At 37.9% G+C, this 25,699-nt stretch overlaps 1 protein-coding gene across 1 annotated transcript in view; it reads left to right on the top strand.

Moving 5' to 3' along the window:
• Positions 1 to 2,842: 2,842 nt before the first annotated feature.
• The window catches only part of AUG4 (HAUS augmin-like complex subunit), a 62,144-nt gene continuing 39,287 nt past the window's right edge, over positions 2,843 to 25,699 (top strand). Inside the window, exons 1-4 of the mRNA XM_089813661.1 lie at positions 2,843 to 3,118; positions 3,192 to 3,239; positions 3,317 to 3,445; positions 21,968 to 22,318. Of these exons, the coding sequence (XP_089669787.1) occupies positions 2,978 to 3,118; positions 3,192 to 3,239; positions 3,317 to 3,445; positions 21,968 to 22,318 (669 nt within the window). The 5' untranslated portion in view covers positions 2,843 to 2,977. The remainder of the gene's footprint in view (positions 3,119 to 3,191; positions 3,240 to 3,316; positions 3,446 to 21,967; positions 22,319 to 25,699) is intronic.

Here is a 25,699-nt window from a genome sequence, read left to right as displayed (position 1 = left end):
AATGTTGAAATTTTATTTTTTTGAAAATCTTATAAATGCAGTCAAACATTCAAAGCTAAAATTAAAACAAGGTTTAGAAGTAATGTCAACATTTGAAAGTTAAGAGAAAAAAAAGAAATAAAGTTCAAATTAAATAAAATCAAGTTTGCTAAATAAATTCAACACATGGTGGGGGGGAATGTGTGTGTGTGTGTGTGTGTGTGTGTGAGAGAGAGAGAGAGAGAGAGAGAGAGAGAGAGAGAGAGAGAGAGAGAGAGAGAGAGAGAGAGAGAGGTGGTAATACTACGAGGGGATAAAGGGTAGGAGACATGTATGTATGAGAGTGATACAAGGGTAGGAGACATCGAGTCAACATAGAGAGAGATTGCGAGACAAAGAGACATGTGTGTGATAGAGGGTGAGAGACATGAGGTTGATATAGAGAGTGAATTGGGGGATGGAATTGTGAGAGGGGGGAGGGAATATAGTTAAAGAGTGCAATTAGGGAGAAAGAAAGAGTGAGAGACATGATGTAGAGATAAATGGTAATTATGGGGAGGAGATGGTAAGAAGGGGTGGGAATTAGGAGAAGGGGAGAAGAGGGGGAAGAGACGAGGTAGAAAGAGAAAACATGGTGGGATAGAGAGATGAGATAGAGACAAAAAATAATAATTGGGAATCAAATGAATGTGTTTGGTGATGAGAGAGGGTGGGGGGAGAGATGGTAAGACGAGGAAGATGAGAGAGTGAAAGAGAGTAATTATCATGAGAGAGAGAGGGCATAAATGTTGGAAGGGGGAGGGATATAGGAGAAAGGGAGAAGGGGGAAGGATTGAGAGGTTATTTAGATAAAGAGATAATGGAGATGGGGAGGCATAATATGTAGAGAGAGAAAGAGTTAATTATGGCATGAAATAGATGGACACAGTTGGGGGGGATATATATATATATATATATATATATATATATATATATATATATATATATATATATATATATATATATATATATATATATAGGAAGTGATTGTTAGAGGGGGAGGGAGATGGGGCAACCGAGAGAAATGAGGTAAATAAAGACATATAATAATTAGGGTACAAAATGAATATATACAATATGGGTAGGGGAAGAGTAGAGTATATTAGAGTGAGAGAGGTAATTTTAGCAAGGGACATGTGGGAGAGTGATACAAAGGGATGAAGGTGACATAAGAGGTAGGCATATACTAATAATGAATCAAGCTTAAAACCTAATGATAAACGTTGAACACTAAAAGTAATCTTAAATTATCTATCTGATTATGAACTTTAAATTCAATAAAACTAACCCTGAAAAAAATAATGACCCTTATCATATCCATCCTAAACAATAGACCCCAATCCTAAATCTAACCCTAATCCTAATCCTCACTTTAACCGAAATATGAACTCCAACCTTAAACCCCAACCTTAATGAAAATCCAAACCCTTCTATAATACTAATCATGGTTTAAACCCTAAATCTAACCATCATATTAGCCATAACCTAAACATTAAACTATAATAATAATCCTTATAGAGAACCCTAAGTTCCAATCCTAAACAAATGTATAATTGTAATTGTAGTTCTAAATCTCAGACCCTCAATCATAATCTATATCCTAAAAACTTATCATAACATTAATCCGAATTGTAACTCTAGCGCTGATCAAAGCCCTTATCATTACCCTAACCCTAATTGTAAGTCTTCTTCTTGATCAAAATTTTAACCCCTATCCTAATACTAACCATGATATAAACCTTATCTCTAACTGTAATTGTTACCCTAAACCATATAACACTAATCATAAAATTTAACTTTAACCTTAAATAGTAACAGACACATTTAACCCTAATCCTAATTCAAAACAAGATCATAACTCAAATCTAATCCTAACCATGCCATAAACCTAAATCGTTATCCTAGCACTAACAACAATTTTAATCGTAACCATGGTCATAATACTAAACCATAAACCCTCATTCTAAACCTACAACATTACTTTAACAATAATTAAGCCGAGAGGCTTTCTACGGTGGCAGCAATCTTCAATGTAAACATTTTCTATTTTGAAAAAAATTTGACGTTCACTTACATGTCAGAAAAACAAAATAGAAATATGCATTTTCTTATTATTATGATTTATATGGAATATGATGTTTTTAAAAATTTGCACATGGTGAAATAAATCATTGTCTAGATTTGAATATTTGTGTTCATTTGAATACAATATTTACTAAATTTATATTAATTCTTTTTTGAAATTAGATACCTCTCGGCTTATTTTACAAAAAAAATTGAATTAAATTTATAGATACACTAGTACTAACTTTAACCATAATACATTTCTTCAATGAATATGATCCACTCAATGTAATTACCCTCCAATTTTAATTTGATTTTATTTCATATTTTAAAACTATGAACCTTAATTTTTCCTTATTTTATTACAATTAAAATTATTATAAATAATGTAATTAAACAAATACTATGATTAATTATGTGTCACGATTGTTAGTAGCTTATATTAATAAATAAACTAATTAAATTTAATTATTTACTTATTTATCCAATTAACGTCCATGGACATTCTCCTTTCTCGTTACCTTCTATACAATAAAACTATAAACACATTTGTTAACCTTGTGCTTATATATATAAATAAACTAATTAAATTTAATTATTTACTTATTTATCCAATTAACGTCCATCGAAATTCTCGTTTCTCGTTACCTTCTATACAATAAAACTATAAACACATTTGTTAACCTTGTAATGATTTGTAGTCTACTTTTTATAAAAACCAGTTGATTTTAGCGCTTGTCTTTTTCAAAAGAACGGTCCCTTGTCCAATACCAGTAGGCCACACGTTACTATAATACCTCAAATTCAAACCTTGAATTAGAGTAAACCTTGAATCACACTCTAATGTAAATTAATGGGCTATGTATTCCAGAAAATTTGAAGCGGTTGAAAAAAAATGGTGAAGCCAATCTTGATGCCTCCTCCGGGGCAGAGCCTGCCTCCCGATGTTACCCAATTGATTGAGCAGCTTGAGCGACACTGCCTCGCCCCCGATGGATCACTCATTGCCAAATCTGCTTACTACGATCTTCAGCTGGTAAATATAATCATCATACGGCAATTATTATATAATTCCCGCCATTTGATTTGGTAATTTATATCTGGAACAGGCCCGCGAGGAGATGGCAAGGGAGCGGCTTCGTTACTTGGAAGCAATGGTAAGCTTTATAGCATTTTAATTTTTTCACTTTTTTGCTTTAACGATCGTGTAGAGTATGAGGGTCCGTTAATGCAGGCTGTATATTGCGAAGCCGTGGCAATGGTTGAAGAATATCAACAAGCTGTGTCGGTGGCAACAGGTCTCGGGGGAATGCGTGATCTTCAAACGCTGTTTTCTCAGTTGGGTTTAAGAAGCTCTCCACAGGTTTTGAACCCTTCACCTCATACATTCTTTTTGAGTCTTGACATACCCAATTGGCTGGGCTAGTACTTCGTTTGTGGTGGAATTATGCCAAATTTCACGAGCGAGAGGCGTTTTCATTTTTAATATCTGTTTGTTTAAACTTGTTAATTTGTTTTTAGTTTCATAATATTTTTCTAAAGAGGGATTATAATTGGTAAGAGTTTTCCTTAGCCACGTCTCAGCTTGGATGCTTTTTATCTGTGAGTTCTTGAACGCTGGATAGATTGGACGAGTGATCCAATTTTAATACTTAACGCATATCCTGGGAACTTGAACCTGGGGCCATGGTTTGAACTCTAATGAATGACCACATAGAGAGGGTTGCGATCTCCCAATTTCAATAAATCTGCCAAAAGCATCTTCGCTCTAAATCTGTGGAGCAGCAGCTGCTTAGAAAGCCTACCTGTGGAGTGCTGAAAAATTCCAATATTTGCCTGAGAAGTTAATAGTTTTCTTGTGAGACTGACAGCTGTATATAATTCACTTTTTAAATATACTTTTTTTCACAAATGTCAACTGGCAGCTCCTGTGCATTTTTAGAAAATTGTTTAGCAGAGCAGAGTTTTTATTCGTGAAAACAATGCCCTAGACTCACAGACCAGGAGTTTTAGAGATCTAAATATTGAAAATTAAAAGCTGAAGGTAGTATAATAAGTCTTCCTTATTAACATAAAGTAGAAGTTTGTAAGTGCAATTCTGCCCACTACAGCTTAATGCATGCCTTGTACTGGAATAGGGGATCGACATTTACTGAGGGCCTTTACTTGTATATATTCGTTAGAGGAATGTAGAGGCTATCCCAGGGACAATAGCTGAAATGTCAGCATGATAAACACTGGTTAGCTCTTGTAATGCTACAATCCTCCGAGTGATCAATATGCAACTCCATTAGTCCCTGAGATAGGGTAAACCCAACAAGTGCAAAGATCCCCATACCTGTAACCAACCTGCATTCTCATCTAATCCCTTTGATCTTTATTTGTTAGAGGAGTGTAGACACTATCTCATGAGCAAGACCTGGAATCACAAGATAATAAACACTGGGTACTTTTGTTGCTAAATTCCGCCTGGTGATTGACATGCAACTCCACTGGTTCCCAAGGGATACAGTAAAACCAAGAGGTGCTAGTGTAAATCACCACACTTCTTACCAACTACATTACTAATCTGACCCCTTGAGACCTTCTGTGGGACCCTGGGGCAAGCTTACTGTCTAGGATCTAGCTTTAAGACAAACCTGCTAAGCCATGACTTTGTTTATAAGCTGTAGCCTTGGCTGCACGGTGATTCTCATGACTGTTTAGACAATGCTCACAAATAGCATTGTGCAGCCTAGGTTGCAACTTTCAGACAGAACCACACCCTGGCCTTAAGTTAAATCCAAGCCATCGATTTTTCTCTTATGTACCAATTTGGGATGCGAATCCAATTTGGGCACGTGAATCAGATTCATGGATTCATGATTTTTTATTTTTCTATTATGATTCATGTGGATTCGTGAGTACATATATATATACACACATTATATTTATGCTTTATATTTATTTATTCCAAGTTTGGCCCGTGGGTCCTGTTGTCACAAAAGTTTGCACCCTTGCCTGAAGTTTTTACCTAAAGGCAACCTTGTGAAACATGGAAACAACTTCCAAGTTGTGGGACTTGAACAATGAGGTTGAGTCTCCGGAGAAGGCCAGCTTTCTTTGCTATTAGGGTGCACTTAAACTACACTTGGAGAGGAAAAGGGGGAGAAAGCATGCATGAAACATCTACTTAATCTATCCTAAGGAGGTGATGCACCAAAATAGAGTGTTCAAACCAATTTTTGCCCATATATGCATAGTTTAAACTATCATGACATCAAAAAATATACAGATTCAGACTTATTTTAATCCAATAACCACATATAGATCATATAACCAAATGGATGACACAAGGAAGAAGGATTCACTATATACCATTCATTGGTCAAAAGGAGATATAGTCATGCAAATTACAGATATCCGCAATACATTGATGAGAGGCAAATGAGTCTCACATAGTACATCAATGGCTGAAATGGCTGAAAGGGATAAGGCAGAATATCATGAAGTTCATAGGCAAAAGGAATTTACATTAAGCATGCCATAGCAATGCCAAAGAAAAAAGAGAATGGTCGACTGTTTCAAGGGTTTAGAAATGTGTCTTTATAGCTCAGACATAACCCCTGTATTGCTTCACAACTTAACCAATGCCTTTAAAAATATTAGAGAACGATTGGATGCGATCTAGACAATAGATTTGATCTGGTACATCTTTGGAGGCGAGAAAATCATCAAAACCCTGACCTGGAAGAAACTTTGAAGTGATAGAAATGGTGCCATTAACGCTCTGACTAGGTAAATGGATAACCAGTTGGGGGAGGGATGTCCTTTGCATTGTTACTAGTCCTGCATTCATTCAGAGTGGTTGAGATCGATCATGAAGATTGGATTGCGCAGAAAAGACTAACTTCTTTCCCTCTTGGCTTGAAAAAACATCGAAATCAACAGTCAAATGGATCCAACAAACAGAAAGCACCATGTGGACCAATGAGGTTATTCCCTTCCGCTAGCTCGCAAAGTCTTTGACTATTTGACCACTTTGCTGGTTCTACTAACCGCTTGCCCGATGAAACCGTCGACTTAATTGCAACTAACCATCAACTGCTACTGCTGCTTACCACTCGGGCCCGCAAGGACACGTGTCCTTATGTTGCTTCCCCGCATTGTCCAAAGACCTTGCATCTTCAAAATGTGGGAAAGCGATGATTGTCGATCACCAAAAGATCGACGATCATGAGAGCCTTTAGTATTATGATGCTTTCCTTCAATATTTTCAGGTCCACTGAACACTCAACATCCACCTCATAAAACACGTAATCCTCCTGGCGAATCAACATGAACTAACTGACACATATTCTACCTCAGCACCACCTATCGACCTCTGGAAAAGACGACCCCACATGACCACGTGGCAAGGTGTTGCTTCCCCGCATTGCTTAAAGCTCGAGCAATGTCAGAATGCGGGAAAGTGACTACTGTAGATTTGCTGGTAGAGAAAGTTGCGGGTGCTGGAAAATAAAACTTAAGCTTATATGGAAATATTAAAGTTTATTTCGTTTATTTCGTATTTTCGTTTGAATATTTGAATATTTAAATATGGAATGTGACCGTTGGACCAAGCTGTCATCATTTGAATTCAAATATTTGGTGGGAAGGCATTTTGGTCAACATTTCTAGTGACTCAGAGGGAATGCAAGCCTGCTATGCATTGACCAGTGACTGTAAAACATCCATTGGGCTATGGAGTCCTTGAAAACATGAAGACCTACTCTGCAAAATCCTAAAACCGCCCTTCTACAATTGTAAAACCAGGAAACAACCCTTTCTAACTTCAGCAAGACTTCAAAAACACCACGTGCTCGTGCACTTCTTGGTAAACAAAAAAAACAGAAAGCAAACTATCTAACTATTTACATGCATATTCATCTCTATCAGAAGCAAGCTTTAGGATATATTCCATTGACTGGAATAGGCATAATTTCACCATAAGGCCTGCTCAACTGGAAAACATTTGCTTGTTTGCAACTGATAATCACATAGGGACCACTCTATAATGCATCAAATTTTGAGTGCTTCCCTGGTTTTGCTTTGTCTGCATCCCATTTCAGCACAAGATCACCTTCCTTAAAATTCTTGAATTTAGCTTTCCTGTCAAAAGACTTTTTCATCTGTTGCTGCTGTCCTTCCAAGGTCTGCATTGCTTGATTTCTCTTCTCCTGCAACTCCATCAACTCTGCTATTCTCACTGTCATAGCATCATTTTCAGCTAACTGAAGTTGATGAGTCAATTCAAGAGCAGGAAACTCCAATGAAATAGGAAGCCTAGCTTCCCTGCCATAAAGCAATATGAATGGGGAATTTCCTACAACCCTCTTAGGTGTTATCTTGTTAGCCCATAGAGCTGTTTTCAACTTATGATGCCAACACCTTTGATTATCCTCTATGGTTCTTTTCATTATTTTGATCAAATTCTTATTGGATGACTCGGCTAGTCCAAGGATAGCAATTGGAAGATGTACTTAAATAAATGCCATGATTTACTGCCCATGAACATATTTGAGCTCCTACAAATGACTTTGCATAATCTGAAATGATAGTGGAAGGAGTACCAAACCTTGTGACGACTCCATCTAAGAACTCAACAACTGAATTCTCAGTAGCATCCTTTAATGTAATTGCCTTTGTCCACCTGGTAAAATACTTTGTAGCAGCTAGAATCCATTTATGACCAACACTAGGAGGGTTAATAGGACCTATGAAATCTAACCCCCATTGGGCAAAAGGCTGATCCACCTGAATGGGATGAAGTGGAAGGGCTGCAAGTCTTTGCTTACTTGAAAAGAAGGCACATTTTTCACACTTTCTCACATACCTATGACAATCATGGAACAAGGATGGCCAATATTAACCTGCCCTCATTATCTTCATGGTAGTGGTTCTTGCTGAAAAATGGCCACCATAAGGGCCATCATGAAGCTCCTTAATCATTCTCTTTGCCTGATCTGCATCAATACATCTTAGCAAAGCTCTATTGAAGTCCTTCCTAAAGAGAATACCATTAACTATGGCATAAGGAATTGACTGCAATCTGAACTGTCTTCTTTTAGCTCTATCTTGTCCCTGAGGATATCCATTTCCTGATAAGAAGGCCATCATGTCATTTATCCAACTCCTTGGATTGTCATCTCTTACTCCTTGCTGATCTGTCAATACCAAGGCAACTTCTTCATCTAATTCTTGAGATGAGACCATCTACTTGCACAATCCTTTCCCTCTTACCAACTTGGTGATTTGGATGTTCACATCATACTCCATCACTTTGTTGATCCAACCTGCTTTTTTCTCATTAATATCCTTGCTCAAAAGGAAGTCCTTCACACTTGCATGAGGAACTAGCAAATGGATCTCGTGAGACAGAAGATGTCTGAATTTCTTCAAAGGTCTTATGACTACGAGGGTTTGCTTTTCCACATAACTATAGTTATCTTCATACTCCTTAAGCCCTTCACTAAAGAAGGCAATAGGCTGTTCTTCATTCTTATCATTCAATTGAGTCAAAACAACATAAATACTTGACTCACCTCCTAAGGTGTAAAGGATGAAATCTCTCTCAAAATTTGGATTGATGAGTAGGAGTTGAGGCTATGGTTGCTTTGATCTCTTCAAGACTTGCTTTCCCTTTCTTGGTCCATGCAAAGACCATGTTCTTCTTGAGCATAGCTGTAGGAGGTTTCACCATGGTAGCCAAATTAGGAAGGAATCTCCTCACAAAATTAATCCTACCAAGGAAACTTTGCAGCCCTATTTTGTGATTAGGAAGAGAAAGAGCAAGTATTGCTTTTGTTCTTTCTGGATCAATAGTCGGACCATCCTTGGATACAACGTGTCCTAACAAATTTCCTTGATTAGTAGCAAAGATACACACTTGGATTCAAAGAACTCCGTACTATCTAGATCTGATAAACACCTTTCTTAGAAGGCTGAAATGATCTATCACATTCTTTGAGTATACTGTAATGTCATCAAGATAGAGCAATACAATTTTTTCTATCATGTTTGTGAAGGCCATCTCCATTGACTTTTGGAAAGTGACACTTGCATTTGTTAGCCCAAATTGCATCTTACTGTAAGCATAGGTGCCCCATTTCGTGGTAAATGCGGTCTTGTATCTATCAACCTCTTTGACCAACACTTGATTGTAGCCTGAAAATCCATCTAGGAATGAGAACCTTTTTGAATTACTGACCCTATACTGAATTACTGACCCTCTATGGAAGGAAGGGGTTGATGATCCTTAAGGGAGGCTTGGTTAAGATCCCTAAAGTTTACGCATAATCTGATTTCTCCACTCTTCGTCCTAACAGGGACAAGATTTGCTACCCAAGAGGAATGCTTAATAGGGAAAATGATGTTGGCCTCTATTAGCTTGGATAACTCCTTTCTCATTAATGGTTCAATCCTAGGATTCACTAGCTTTTGCTTTTGTCTTACTGGTTTGGCATCTTCTTTTAAATCTATGGTATGCTGAAATAGACTTGGGTCAAAACCCTTTAGATCATCATATGTCCACGCAAACACATCACTAAATTCTTGACATAGATGAATGAAATTTTCTTGTTCTACTTCAATACATACCTTTCCCATGTTTAGAGTTCTTCCATTAGCAACCATGACTGGTATGTGATCATCTTTGCTTGCAGCAAGGTTCATGCTTCTATCTCTTGCTCCATCATTAGGAGTAAAAGCACTTTCTAAGGTAATTAGATCCTCAGGCAGCTTGTTGAAACTGAGATTGATGATTTGATCCCCATACTGGTCATGTAACCTTGATTGATTTTTGTCTGAGAACTCAGCTTCATTCTGCAAGAAGCTCACAATTTGTGCATCAGATTTAAACACTTGCCAATTGATATTATTATCAGGCGTAGGAGGCCTAACCACCATTCTAATCTGTTGCTTCTTTTTATTTTCAAGACTCCTTGGCACGTCATAAGACACAACCACTGTTGCAAGTCCATCAGCATGTCTATTTTCTCTCCTAGGGATGCTTTGTATATTAAATGCATTGAAACCTTCAAGCAAATCCCATACTCTATGTTTATAAGACTTGAGCAAACCATTCTTGGTGACATTCTGGTTTCTCACCTGATGGACAATCAACTCACTATCTCCATATACACTTAAGGCTTGAATTCCTCTTTTTTTAGTGAGTAGAAGACCTTGAATCAATGCCTCATACTTTGTTATGTTATTGGTACAATTGAATTGAAGCCTAAATGAGAAATATTACCTTTCTAGTGCAAGAGAAACCAACATCACACCAACCCCTGATCCATTTTTATTTCTCGATCTATCGAAGTACATGCTCCATGTCCCACTTGTATTCTCTTTGTTCTTCATAAGGTTAGGGACAAGAGCATCCTTCTCTGATATACAATGAGTACCAAGGCCTGTCTCTAGGGTTTCTGATATAGGATAGAACTGATGTACATTAGCCCACTCATCCAAGAGGAAATCAGGTGCCCCTGTCAAAGAAGTGGTAGGCTCTTATACTGTATTGTCCTCACCTATCTCTAGGACAGTGCAATTCATGTTGATGAGATTAGGAGTGTAGGGCTCAATGTGATTGAGGGCTAAGGGCCCTGCTCTGATTAAAGCTTTAGTTCCATATCTTGTTCTAAAAAACATGTATAATCAATTAGAGGATATGTAGCCACCTATTTGGGCGGTGAAATCTCTTGAAAGACAAATGGCAAAGTGTGGTTTAACTACAACAACTGATATATCTTGAACTACAGTACAACCAGGGCATGTATGTAGGGCCATTTGAACATTCCTAAGGATTTCTATAGTCTTGATAGTACTACCATCCAACTTCAATACATTTCTAACAATGGGCTTATATTTCATTTCTAAGACATCAACAACACACTTGGGCATTACTAAACTGCTAGCCCCAGAATCAATCATGCAATTGTGGACTAGCTTATCCCCTATAATTAGAGAAACATAAAATGGATGAGGTCTAACCTTTTTACTTGTTTCTACCTCCTTTGAAACTTGTGGTGCTCTCCATGCTAGGTGGCTGATCCTTTGGTTCAATGCTCTCCAATTCTTGCTGCTTCTTTTGCATAGGTATAGTAGCAACAGCATCCCACACAGAAATGTTCACATTTGTTTTCTTCATTTGTTCTGCCACATTGAATGCATTAGGTGCTTTGGTAGAAACCTTGGGGGTTGCATGTGTAGGAAGTTGAGATGGAACAACTTGAGGGTCATTCACATCTCTTCTACTATTATTTTGCCGTTGCTGCTGAGGAGTATTTGATTGATCATTTACTGCTTGTACATGAGGTATTGTGCTTGATTTTGAGGCTAGATTGGGAAGGGGAGGAATAACATCATCAACGGCTCAATGCCTCATACTCTGTTATGTCATTAGTACAACTGAATTAAAGCCTAAATGAGAAATAGTACCTTTCTAGTGCAGGAGAAACCAACATCACACGAGCCTCTGATCCATTTTTGTTTCTCGATCCATCGAAGTACATGTTCCATGTCCCACTTTTATTCTTTTTGTTCTTCATAAGGTTAGGGACAAGAGCATCCTTTTTTGATATACAATAAGTACCAAGGCCCGTCTCCAAGGTTTCTGATATAGGATCAAACTGATATGCATTAGCCCACTCATCCAAGCGGAAATCAGGTGTCCCTGTCAAAGGAGTGGTAGGCTCTTGTACTGTATCGTCCTCATCTATCTCTAGGACAGTGCAATTCATGTTGATGAGATTAGGAGTGTAGGGCTCAATGTGATTGAGGGCTAAGGGCTCTACTCTGATTAAAGCTTTAGTTCCATATCTTGTTCTAAAAAACATGCATGACCAATCAAAGGATATGTGGCCACCTATTTTGGCGGTGAAATCTCTTGAAAGACAAATGGCAAAGTGTGACTTAACTTCAGCAACTGATATATCTTGAACTACAGTACAACCAGGGCATGCATGTAGGGCCATTTCAACATTCCTAAGGATTCCTACAGTCTTGACAATACTACCATTCAACTGCAATACATCCCTAACAATGGGCTCATATTTCATTTTTAAGACATCAACAACACACTTGGGCATCACTGAATTGCTAGCCCCCTGAATCAATCATGCAATTGTGGACTAGCTTATCCCCTATAATCAGAGAAACATGAAATGGAGGAGCTCTAACCTTTTTACTTGTTTCTACCTCCTTTGAAACTTATGGCGCTCTCCATGCTAGGTGGCTGATCCTTTGGTTCAATGCTCTCCAATTCTTGCTGCAGCAACTTCTTTTGCATAGGTATAGTAGCAACATCATCCCACACGGAAATGTTCACATTTGTTTTCTTCATCTGTTCTGCCACATTGAATGAATTAGGTGCTTTGGTAGAAATCTTGGGGGCTGCATGTGTAGGAAGTTGAGATGGAACAACTTGAGGGTCATTCACATCTCTTCTACTATTATTTTGCCTTTGCTACTGAGGAGCATTTGATTGATCATTTACTGCTTGTACATGAGGTATTGCGCTTGATGTTGAGGCTAGATTGGGAAGGGGAGGAATAGCATCATCAATGGCTCAATGCCTCGTACTCTGTTATGTCATCAGTACAACTGAATTAAAGCCTAAATGAGAAATAGTACCTTTCTAGTGCAGGAGAAACCAACATCACACCAGCCCCTGATCCATTTTTATTTCTCGATCCATTGAAGTACATGCTTCATGTCCCACTTGTATTCTTTTTGTTCTTCATATGGTTAGGGACAAGAGCATCCTTTTCTGATATACAATAAGTACCAAGGCCTGTCTCCAGGGTTTCTGATATAGGATCAAACTAATATGCATTAGCCCACTCATCCAGGCGGAAATCAGGTGTCCCTGTCAAAGAAGTGGTAGGCTCTTGTACTGTATCGTCCTCATCTATCTCTAGGACAGTGCAATTCATGTTGATGAGATTAGGAGTGTAGGGCTCAATGTGATTGAAGGCTAAGGGCTCTGCTCTGATTAAAGCTTTAGTTCCATATCTTGTTCTAAAAAACATGTATGACCAATCAGAGGATATGTAGCCACCTATTTGGGCGGTGAAATCTCTTGAAAGATAGATGGCAAAGTGTGACTTAACTTCAACAACTGATATATCTTGAACTACAGTACAACCAGGGCATGCATGTAGGGCCAATTCAAAATTCCTATGGATTCCTACAGTCTTGACAGTACTACCATTCAACTGCAATACATCCCTAGCAATGGGCTCATATTTCATTTTTAAGACATCAACAACACACTTGGGCATCACTAAATTGCTAGCCCCTGAATCAATCATGCAATTGTGGACTAGCTTATCCCCTATAATTAGAGAAACATAAAATGGAGGAGGTCTAACCTTTTTACTTGTTTCTACCTCCTTTGAAACTTGTGGCACTCTCCATGCTAGGTGGCTGATCCTTTGTTCAATGCTCTCCAATTCTTGCTGCAGCAACTTCTTTTGCATAGGTATAGTAGCAACAATGTCCCACACGGAAATGCTCACATTTGTTTTCTTCATCTGTTTTGCCACATTGAATGCATTAGTTGCTTTGATAGAAACCTTGGGGGCTGCATGTGTAGGAAGTTGAGATGGAACAACTTGAGGGTCATTCACATCTCTTCTACTATTATTTTGCCTTTGCTGCTGAGGAGCATTTGATTGATCATTTATTGCTTGTACATGAGGTATTGCGCTTGATGTTGAGGCTAGATTGGGAAGGGGAGGAATAGCATCATCAATGGCTCAATGCCTCATACTCTGTTATGTCATCAGTACAATTGAATTAAAGCCTAAATGAGAAATAGTACCTTTCTAGTGCAGGAGAAACCAACATCACACGAGCCCCTAATCCATTTTTATTTCTCAATCCATCGAAGTACATGCTCCATGTCCCACTTGTATTCTTTTTGTTCTTCATATGGTTAGGGACAAGAGCATCCTTCTCTGATATACAATAAGTACCAAGGCCTGTCTCCAGGGTTTTTGATATGGGATCAAACTGATATGCATTAGCCCACTCATCCAGGCGGAAATCAGGTGTCCTTGTCAAAGAAGTGGTAGGCTCTTGTACTGTATCGTCCTCATCTATCTCTAGGACAGTGCAATTCATGTTGATGAGATTAGGAGTGTAGGGCTCAATGTGATTGAGGGCTAAGGGCTTTGCTCTGATTAAAGCTTTAGTTCCATATCTTGTTCTAAAAAACATGTATGACCAATCAACGGATATGTAGCCACCTATTTGGGTGGTGAAATCTCTTGAAAGACAGATGGCAAAGTGTGACTTAACTTCAGCAATTGATATATCTTGAACTACAGTACAACCAGGGCATGCATGTAGGGCCATTTCAACATTCCTAAGGATTCCTATAGTCTTGACAGTACTACCATTCAACTGCAATACATCCCTAACAATGGGCTCATATTTCATTTTTAAGACATCAACAACACACTTGGGCATCACTGAATTGCTAGCCCCTGGATCAATCATGCAATTGTGGACTAGCTTATCCCCTATAATCAGAGAAACATAAAATGGAGGAGCTCTAACCTTTTTACTTGTTTCTACCTCTTTTGGTGGTTGTACTAAAATTGTGGTGCTCTATATGCTAGGTGGCTGATCCTTTGGTTCAATGCTTGCCAATTCCTGTTGCAGCAGCTTCTTTTGCATAGGTATAGTAGCAACATCGTCCCACATGGAAACACTCACATTTGTTTTCTTCATTTGTTCTACCACACTGAATTATGCATTAGGTGCTCTGGTAGAAACCTTGGGGGCTGCATGTGTAGGAAGTTGAGATGGAACAACTTGAGGGTCATTCACATCTCTTCTACTATTATTTTGCCTTTGCTGCTGAGGAGCATTTGATTGACCATTTACTGCTTGTAAATGAGGTATTGCGCTTGATCTTGAGGCCTGATTGGGAAGGGGAGGAATAGCATCATCAACGAATCTTCTCTTGCTCCTAGTGTTGTGAGCAATGTGGGCCTGATTCACATGACAATGCTGTTCTACTTGATGGTTCGTGAAGGAACAATCACCTTGCCGCTGTGGATGAGAAGCATGAGCAGGTTGATTAGCATTGTATTGCTGATTCATTGCTTGTTCTTGTGTAGTTAATGCCAAATAAGACTTTGCCCTTTGACACATACCATATCCAGAGGAGTAGTTACAAGAAGGGCAAAAGTCTTGATCTTGAGCAAGATTATTTTGAGGGACTAAAGCCCTATTTAGGTTGGTATTCATAGTATGAGTGTTGTCGATAGGTTTATTTTGATTGTAGGGGACATGACTTTGGTTTGGGGGTCTATTATGTATGGGACCTTGATACTAAAGTTGGGGAGGCTTACTATTTTGAGCTTGTTGCCTCTTCATAGTCACCAACTCATTATTCATTTTTTGCACCACTGCACTATTGTCCTCCATCTTCCTTTCTTGATCCTGCGTCCTCTTATCCATATTCTGCATGAATGTTTGCATCATGGCCTCAATCTTATCAACTTCATTAGGAGATGTGGAGGCTATTGGGACCACAACAACGGATTGACATGAAGAGGAAGTAGGAATAGATTGACAATAGGCTGATGATTGGGCATGTTAGGAAAAAAGGGTATTGGAGGCCTTGGAGCTAACTTCCCTCCTTGTATCAAGATATTTTCCGCTCTTATGGCAATCTCATAAGTATTTGGTAAAATGTCTCCTCCCATAGATTGCAGAATAGTAGCAATTTCATTGTTAAAGGCTTTGAGGTAATATGAGAATGCATTACTAGCAGGCTTTATTGCAGTGGGTATTCTATCCCATGTCTTCTGAAATCTATAATTAAAATCTGTCATATATTCATGGGGTGCTCTCTTGATGGTGGTTGTTAGCTGCTCTAAAAGCGATAGGTGATCACTTTTGTCCTCAAAATGCTTACAAAGTCTTGCTCCTAACCCATCCCAATCAATAATAGAGTTATGAGGCAAACTTCTATTCCATTGTAGTGCTTTTCCTTTCAAGGGTGAAGCTAGAAGCCTAACAACAACATCATACTCTATAATACCATGTATATTACAAACATTTGAAATCTCTTGAATATGTTCCATAGGGGAGATGGAAGTTTCACCAGTGAAATTAGGTATACTTTTGAGAGCTGACACTGGAATATCATGTCTTTGAGCCAAAAGGAGAGGACTCTCACCATTAAAGGTGGCAAATGCATGTACCCTAGGTTGAGCCATATGGAATAATGACCTATTTGTATGAAAAGACAACAACCTAGGATGTGATCTATCAACAGGAGTGGAAAGAGATCTTGTAGGTGTATGTGCTACTTATGTACTCCTAACTGGTGATAGAGACAATCTATTTCTCTTTTTTCTAAGGTCTAAAAATTAAATCTCAGTGTATTGAAAACTACCTCTAGAAGATGCCCTTGTGTGAGCTTTGGGCATGAATCACAACTTGGTCTAGAAACTAGATATGTTGTAGGATAAAGTCGCCAAGTACTTGAAAATGAACCTCTTGAAGGACTGAAAACACTGAGAGCAACACTATCTTCTCAACATGTATTGGAACTTTTCTTCTTTGACACTAGTGAACTTATAAGACTTCTAGAGTTAGTCCCACTGGGCGTGCCAAAAACTGTTGTCACAAAAGTTTGCACCCTTGCTTGAAGTTTTTACCTAAAGGCAACCTTGTGAAACATGGAAACAACCTCCAAGTTGTGGGACTTTAACAATGAGGTTGAGTCTCCGGAGAAGGCTGACTTCCTTTGCTATCAGGGTGCACTTAAACTACACTTGGAGAGGAAAATGGGGAGAAAGCATGCATGAAACATCTACTTAATCTATCCTAAGGAGGTGACGCACCAAAATAGAGTGTTCAAACCAATCTCTGCCCATACATGCATAGTTTAAACTATCATGACATCAAAAAATATACAGATTCAGACTTATTTTAATCCAATTGATTGATTTTAGTTAGCATTCGAGCAAGCAACACTAGGAGTAGAAGTCCCGCCAATAACCACATGCAGATCATATAACCAAATGGATGACACTAGGAAGAAGGATTCACTATATACCATTCATTGGTCTAAATGAGATATAGTCATGCAAATTACAGATATCCGCAATACATTGATGAGTGGCAAATGAGTCACACAGTACATCAATGGCTGAAAGAGATAAGGCAAAATATCATGAAGTTCATAGGCAAAGGGAATTTACAATAAGCGTGCTAGAGCAATGCCAAAGAAAATAGAGAAGGGTCGATCATTAGAAGGGTTTAGAAATGTGTCTTTATAGCTCAGACATAACCCCTAGATTGCTTCACAACCTAACCAATGCCTTTAAGACTGTTAGAGAATGATTGGATGCGATCTAGATAGTAGATTTGATCTGGTACATCTTTGGAGGCGAGAAAATCATCAAAACCCTGACTTGGAAAAAACCCTGAAGTGATAGAAACGGTGCCATTAACGCTCTAACCAAGTAAATGGATAACCAGTTAGTGGAGGGATGTCCTTTGCATTGTTACTAGTCCTGCATTCATTTGGAGTGGTTGAGATCGATCATGAAGATCAAATTGCACGAAAAAGATTAACTTCTTTCCCTCTTGGCTCGACAAAACATTGAAATCAGCAGTCAAATGGATCCAACAACTAGAAAGCACCACATGGAACAATGAGTTTATTCCCTTCTGCTAGCTTGCAAAGTCTTCAAGTGTTTGATTACCCTGGTGGTTCTACTAACCGCTTGCCCTATGAAACCGCAGACTTAAATGCTACTAATCGTCAACTGCTACCGTCGCTTACCACCTGGGCCTGCAAGGACACGTGTCCTCATGTTGCTTCCCCACATTGTCCAAAAACCTTGCATCTTCAAAATGCGTGAAAGCGATGATTGTCGATCACCAAACGATTGACAATCACGAGAGCCTTTAGTATTATGGCGCTTTGCTTCAATATTTTTGGGCCCACTGAACACTCAACATCCACCTCATAGAACACGTAATCCTTCTGGTGAATCAACATGAACTAACTGACACATATTCCACCTTAGCACCACTTGTTGACCTCTGAAAAAGACGACCCCACATGGCCATGTGGCGAGGTGTTGCTTCCCCGCATTGCTTAAAGCTCGAGCAATGTCAGAATGCAGGAAAGTGACTGCCGTAGATATGCGCAAGATCTGACGGTAGAGAAAGTTGCGGGGGCCGTAAAAATAAACTTAGGCTTATATGGAAATATTAAAGTTTATTTCATTTATTTCGTATTTCCGTTTGAATATTTGAATATTTAAATATGGAATGTGATCGTTGGACCAAGCTGTCATCATTTGAATTCAAATATTTGGTGGGAAGGCATTTTGGTCAATAGGTCCTTGGGGATTCATGATGCATTTGTGTTGGGTTCGGATTTGACTGTGTGGATTCGTCTAGATTTGTGGTTCGCAGATCCGTACGGATCCACAATCCAAAACAAGGATCCTGCTCGGATTTGAACAAATTTTGGCATGAATCCGGATCCAGATCGGATCCGAATCTGAATCCGGCCTCCCAGGCACAAATTTGGTAACTAGGATTAATCTTTAAGCTGGAACTTGGGATGCAAACTTGGCTTGGGTTCCCATTAAAGTTCTTGAATGAGTCAAATGTGGAATGTAGGTTGATTAGAGTTGTGGGGAACTTTGCATCTGCTCTTCTTAGGTGTAACTTGTCACTCTGAGACTAGTGAAGCTGCATGTTGTTCATCGGAAGGATATTTGATATTACAACTGTATTCTTTAGAAGTTTTTTTGCTTTAAAGTCTCAAACCATTTATGCAATTCAAACTTAGTACATAAAAGGCCATAGGATAAATATTTTCCCCAGCAGAGAATGGAAGGCTTAGATGATGAGGTAAAGAGTGTTTGTTTGTATAGGCCTGGGAAATTATAATATATTTTTAAAAGACTTCAGAAAAAATGAGTTGCAATATATTGAAAATGTGCTCTTAGGGTTTGAACCCTGGCAAGCTAGTTCCTTTTGGCCAAACTTAGGTCGGGTCATGGTCCAACCAGGGCAGACCCAGGCAGACCCAGGCAGACCAAGCGTGAACCAAGTGCAATTCTGCTGAGGAAACATTCTGTAAGTTATTGCAGAAAACATTTATTACAGAATTTGAATAAGATCTTTAACATTGTAAAACAAAATTTGCTGAAGTTCGGACATTTATTACATCAAATTAAATTAGCCTCAAGATTTCATCTAGTAAATTTTGTATATCCAGTTGCTGAGTATGATCTCCCGATTAATTGGAAGCTCTCGATAGTGATAAATCATATTTTAAAATTTAAACAACGTCTTCATTAGTTGAAGGGAGTTGCAAGCTACTTTTATAGCTCTTTTCAGGTAGGACGTTGATTACAAACAAGCAAGCTCTTTGTACATTGAAAAAGTAATAAGCATTTGAGGATTTGGAAAGCAAGAATGTTATTAGTGCAGCTGATCTAATTGGCATTGGCACTATTTGTGAATCAACTAATGCCTTCGATTAAGAAGATTTAGGAAATCTATTAGATGATTGAAAGTCAAAACAATGATACTTGAACCTGATATTATTTTAATATTTTGATGTTGATTTATATATGATGCCGTGATAACAAGTTTATAGTGTTTTGGTTGTTTTTATGATACTATGTGGTATTCTATTCTTAATTCATGCTTATCTCTCTCTCTCTCTCTCTCTGTTTGTCTATGTGTCTGTCTGTCCGTCTCTTTGTCTGCCTGCCTTCTGCCTGCCTAACCCAAACCCCATTTTAAAATTTGGCTGTGCCAGTGAACCGATTCTTCGAACCCAACCCAAACTAGGTATTTTTTTTATTGGACAAAATGATGCCTTTATGGTCATTTTAGGGTTTTTATGCACACACAAAATTTAAAAATATATACAAAATTGTAAAGCTAAATACACATTGATAGTATGATAATTCATCGTTGATCAATGCCATTATCCAAAATGGTAGTGATAAAGATAAATAAAAATGCCAAATGATAGTAAAGTATCTATATCAATTGGCATTTAATAGTAATAGTTTTAGTATTGACTCTTCTCTTCACTCCGAGACCCCCTCATTGTAATCAAATTTTTAATGATTTTTTATAGAGAAAATGAGAAGAGAGTGAAGAGAACAAGATGGTCTTTGCATGGGGTAAAACGATGCTTTTAGGGTCATTTCAGGGTTTTTGGATGCAATGAAAAAAAAGAGAGCCTTTTTTGTTACTTTTTGGCACTTTGCATCTTTGAATACTTGGGTACACTTGGTAGGTACCTTTGGCATACCTAGATGCCTTGTTGTATACCCTAGGTGTACTCAGGTATAACCCTAGGTGAATTCGCTCCCAGACATACCCATATGTGTGTGTGGGGCCCTAAGGGTGTGCTTCGTGAATTAGGTTAAATGCAATTTTGTGTTTATATTAAAATTTTCAAGTTGGTGGAATTCAGAACAAAATGTGGTTGCAAGAATTGAAACAAAAAAATTCCTGATCAGTGAAAAATACCAAACAACAATAAAATGATAGGAGGATTATTATCCTTCAAATTCTACACTGGAGAAAACCAGCTGGAAGTGGCAGTAACTCAACTTTCTCTTATTTATATGGGCAAAGTAGTTACAAAGAGCTCAGATACAGCACACTACAACAATCATCCTGCTGCTATGCTTGCTTACATGGCAACAGTTCTCTCTGCTTGAAAATTCTCTCTCTCACAACCAACTGAGCTGGTTAATTTTGCATTCTTGCATCTATACATCTTAGTTCAGTTTGTGCCTTTACTTAGAGGAATTTTGGGACTGTTTTTCATGCATTGAAGGACTAAACTGATTTAGAATGGAACCATCAAGATACACCAATTTTTCCTATTCTCTTCTGTAAAATCATTATTTTTGTTAGGGAGAAACTGCTAGGTGGCTGATAAAACTGCCCGACACTTTTTCAATCACCAAAAACACGCAAAATTGCAATTGACAATGATACAATTGCTACACCATACAAAATCTGTTTGTGGTTTCAATGTGCAAAAACTAATCGAGCTGTCAGTCTGATTCCGATTGAGCCCTTGTTTACATGATGTAGATTGATCATGATTCTTATGGGCCAAGGCAATGGCCTTAGATCTGCAAACGTGGACAAATATAGTCAATGCTCTCATGAATTTTAAGAGCATGTCTATGAAAATGGCACCCAATAAAATGCAAAACCGCTACATGGTTTTTAAGGGCACATCTATGAAAATGGCACCCAATAAAATGCAAAAGTATGGGTACCTCAATTTAATTGAGCTCATTGTTATGTAACAAAATCTGCAATATTTATAACCCTAGAGGAGAAAACCTTAGGGGTGTAGAGATATAAGAATTAAGACAAATGACTGAACAGAAGTTTAGAAATTAGCAAATCATGAAAATCAGAGATTGAGAAATGGAAATCTACATTTTTATTCTTGACAGATTGGAAATATTGCAAAAATAGAAAATATGGAAATTTTGAATATGATAAGATTGAATATATTTTGTTACCAAATAGCCAAAGTTAGAAAGTGAGCCACTTCAAAAATTTGAAGATGTCCAATATTCTAGGTTCTTTATTTTCATCAATATAAACAGATCTTGTGGCCATTTAAACTGAATGCCCATATATTTCTTTCTTTGCTGGATGCCATGTATGCATTCAAATAATATAGTGCTCGTCTCATTTAATACTGTTTGTGAGTTTCGTGAGTATTTGTTTTTTAACATGTTTGATTCACAAAAGAGTGTTCTGAAAGCTTTGGTGTAGTATGTGAAGGGAACTTTAGTCTAATGCCATGGAATATCTGCAGGTATATGAAGCTTTAGAACAACGGATGGTTGTTGCAGAGGCTGCTCAACGACTCAGGCTTCCTCTTCTTTCTAAGGATGGTGAAATCCCAGAGGAGGAAATAGAGAAATTAAGTATAATTTCTAGGAGCTCTCTTGACAGCACCATTACTAGCATGACCAACAACTCCAGTTCTAACTCAACTGCAAGTACAAGTGTAAATAGTGTTGGGGGTGGGCTTAATAGCAATATGTTGGGTGCTAATAGTTCTGATATTCAGGAGCCAGGTGTTGGAGGTGTTGCGAATCGTTTTCTTGGAGTATCTCCTGGCTGGTTGCGACAAATTCATCTTCCTCGAGCACATTTTACGGAGGTAGATACATACTTCTCAATTGCCTCTGAAAATACTGAAACATTTGGATTGTCTTTATCAAATATTGATCCTTATTTTAATATTTTATGATGCAACTTTCATTGCCATGTTTTATTTGTAATATAGCCACCTGAATGAAGCGTTTATATCCTCGAATCAGTAATGACTGCTATTTAGAATCATAATGTTGATTTATCTAGGTGATGTCTGTAATTAGAATTTATTGGTGTATGTTTTAATTACTTTGTATCTACCTTAAATCAATCACTCTTTATCTTCAGGCGGGGTGTATAAAGACTAAGTCTAGAATGTCAAGGCAATAAACTATGAGTTTTGTGGGATTTTAAATTGTTACAATGATTTTATTATATTTACAAGTTGCTGTAACTTATGGGTTTGATTTTGTGTTCACAATTTGCAAATTCATTGTGGCAAAATGTCATGCCCCTGCCAAGATAGGCAGCAATTTTTTATCAAAAACCTTAATAAATATTGGTCATAAAATGTGGGTACTAGCAGTTCAAGGGAAAGAGCTGACCAAGGGCAAAAGATACAACATCCGAAAGGGCGGACCAAGGCTAAGAGGAGTATAGTAATTAAGGGGTGACCTAGTTTAAGAACATATAATTATCTACAAGGTAGCACTTGAATCAAGAGGGGATGCATCCCTTGCAAAAGAGATGTTCACAAAACGAAGCAGTGTTACTTGGGGAGACATTTCCGACAAAATTTGACCCGTCCCCATTTCTGGGACATCCCATAAACTTAGAAACTTCCAAAAACCTTTTTTTGTATTAATTATAAGACAGGCAAAAAGAGGGTACATCCTATGGATCCCTGCTTACAATGGTATAAGAGCAGGATCACCATCAAGATCTGTTACAGAAAAATGTATAGGGATTGGCATATAGTTTTTCGCAGCCAAAATATCAACAGAAAAATATTACATTTCAGATCAAGGCACAGATTTTCGCAACCAAGAAGACAATCAGCAAGGAATCATTTAATTGGATCTTCATCTTCTGAGGACTCTGACTGAGAAGTGACTGGTAAAATATGTTGCCTGTATGGTGCTTTGGCATTCAGCTCCTGAACATCATCAAGACTGGACAGACCTGCTTTGTTATTCTTCAATTGCCTAATGAAGGCAGCAAGGGAGGTTTTGAAGTCATCTTTCTATAATGCAGTAGTGAATCCATATGCCACATCCTTCCTTTCAAATTCTGCTTTACCTTCACTAAGCAGCCTCAGGAATTTGCTTTCTTTGATCTTCAAAATAGCTGTAACCTGCGAAGCAATATCGAACTAGATGAGCCTCTGCAGAGACCCAGTAAGGAGCCTAATCTTACCCTCAAATACGTCATTATTCCTCAATTTCCATATGTGTCAAAGCAATAAGGCCGAAAAAATAGACCAAAAAGAATTACAGGCTTTGCTACAGCTTAAGACCAAGCTAGATAACAAGTTTTCTATATCAAAATCTTCAAAGGGAATCAACCCAAAGCTAGCCCAGATCTCCTTAGCTAAAGTACACTCAAGAAAGACATGGGAACTGACTCATCAGTATTGCAAACTTTACACAATTTAGGTTCACCTCCAGGCTTGTTAAATGGCAATTTGTGCAGAAGGAGCCACCACAGGAAACATGTTATTTTAGGCTGAATGGGATGCTTCCATAGGTTACACAACAAGTTTTTACAATCAGCTGGGGGGAGGTTAAAGTGCCAAACTCAGTTCAAGTGAGTGTATATATTATCATCATGAGTAAGCAGGGTATAAACATATTTGGTTTTCACTTTATTCAGAGGAGAAGAATCAGGCCAGCAGAGGGAAAAGGAGCAGGAAGTGGAATCACAACAGGTTGGAGAGAGATTCTGATTTTCAGAAACCTTTTCCTTGGCTGTCCCGTAAAAAATGTTTCAGTTTTGATAATTTGTTTGGTTTCCACTCTCATGTGAACTCTAAAGTAAAATTATTTAACACAAACATTATAAGTTAAGGTTCTATACTTTATTTAAGCATGCTTTATCATATTTTTATACGAATATTTAAAATATCCATATATATAAATTTTTTTCCCTAATTTTTATATAGCTATTCTCACTATCGTCCCCTGTGGTCTGCTGCTCCAAGAAAAAAAATCTGTCACAGAAATCCGCTTCCCTGGCCCCCTGTTTCCTCATCCTGAAAACTTGGGGTAACATAGAAAAGAAGTGACCATTCACCCAAAATAAAGATATAAAAGGAGAAACATTTCATTATGGCAAGGGCATGGGAAATGGTAAACATGAATGAAATTAGCAGAAACATAGATTAAATATCAATCAAGAGAAATAAACTAGAAAGGAAATTGAGACCTAAAATCAGAATTAAATATATAAAAGCAGAACAAAATATTATCTTAAGCAATAATATTATCTTGAGATATGTGTGAATAATCTTAGATTATAAATAAATATATATATGAGTATATATTTTGCAGAAAGTGAGTAATCAAAGCTATGTGTAAGTAATTTTATTGCATCACTTTAAGTTGTTCGCTAGCAATTCATAAAATGAATTCTTATATGATTCTATTTTGAATTTATTAGAAATGCCTTGCAAAAGAAGGGACAACCAGCCTTCCAAGTTCACGAGGTATCAAGCACATCACCTTGACATGGATGGACCAAAAATCCTACCATTCTTGTGGGCCAGAGGGTGTTGAGGATCAGAAATCCAATAAGGTCCGTAGGCTTGAAAGTATCATCAAGCACCTTACTCCGAGATGGATGGACCATAAATCTTGCCATGCTTGTGTGCTAGGAAGCAAATGAGTGCACCTAGGCTTGATCGAGGAGGGTGGTGCGCCTTTAAGGTTGACCAAGAGATGGAGTGAACCTGATATCCTGCAATGTTTATGTGCTAGGAGGTGAATGAGTGCTGCTAGACTTTAGGGACTTTTAAGTATGCTACCTTGAGATGCATGCTTGTGGTTCGAGAGACATATTAGTGCTCTTAGACTTGGGGGTCTTCTCATGTATGCCAATCCGAGATGGATGGACGACATCCAACCACGCTCTCGCAATACAAGAACAGCCATACATGAGATTGCATTTTGCAAACATTTCCAATCATTTCCCAATATGGTTACGACAGGAACATGCCTTGGAATAATTCTTTTTGTCTTCTTTTGAGAAAAGGGGGTAAAAACTTATTAATCACAAGGAAAGAAATACATCAAGTTGGTCCAGGAGCACCTTGGTATTGTTTCATTTTAATATTCAATGCAAATCCAATAGAAAGATTGTAAAAGTTCATTGAAAGCAATCATAATTGTGCAATATTGCAAAATCCAATTTACAATGTTGCACCAAAACATCAAAATAAGTATATTGAAGA

This window comes from Cupressus sempervirens, chromosome 2, assembly GCF_028749045.1.
Source record: "Cupressus sempervirens isolate cs-2001-9-10 chromosome 2, ASM2874904v1, whole genome shotgun sequence".
Classification (NCBI taxonomy): Eukaryota; Viridiplantae; Streptophyta; class Pinopsida; order Cupressales; family Cupressaceae; genus Cupressus; species Cupressus sempervirens.
Note: the sequence above shows the minus strand (reverse complement) of the source record. Positions and strands in the feature narration are given on the sequence as shown.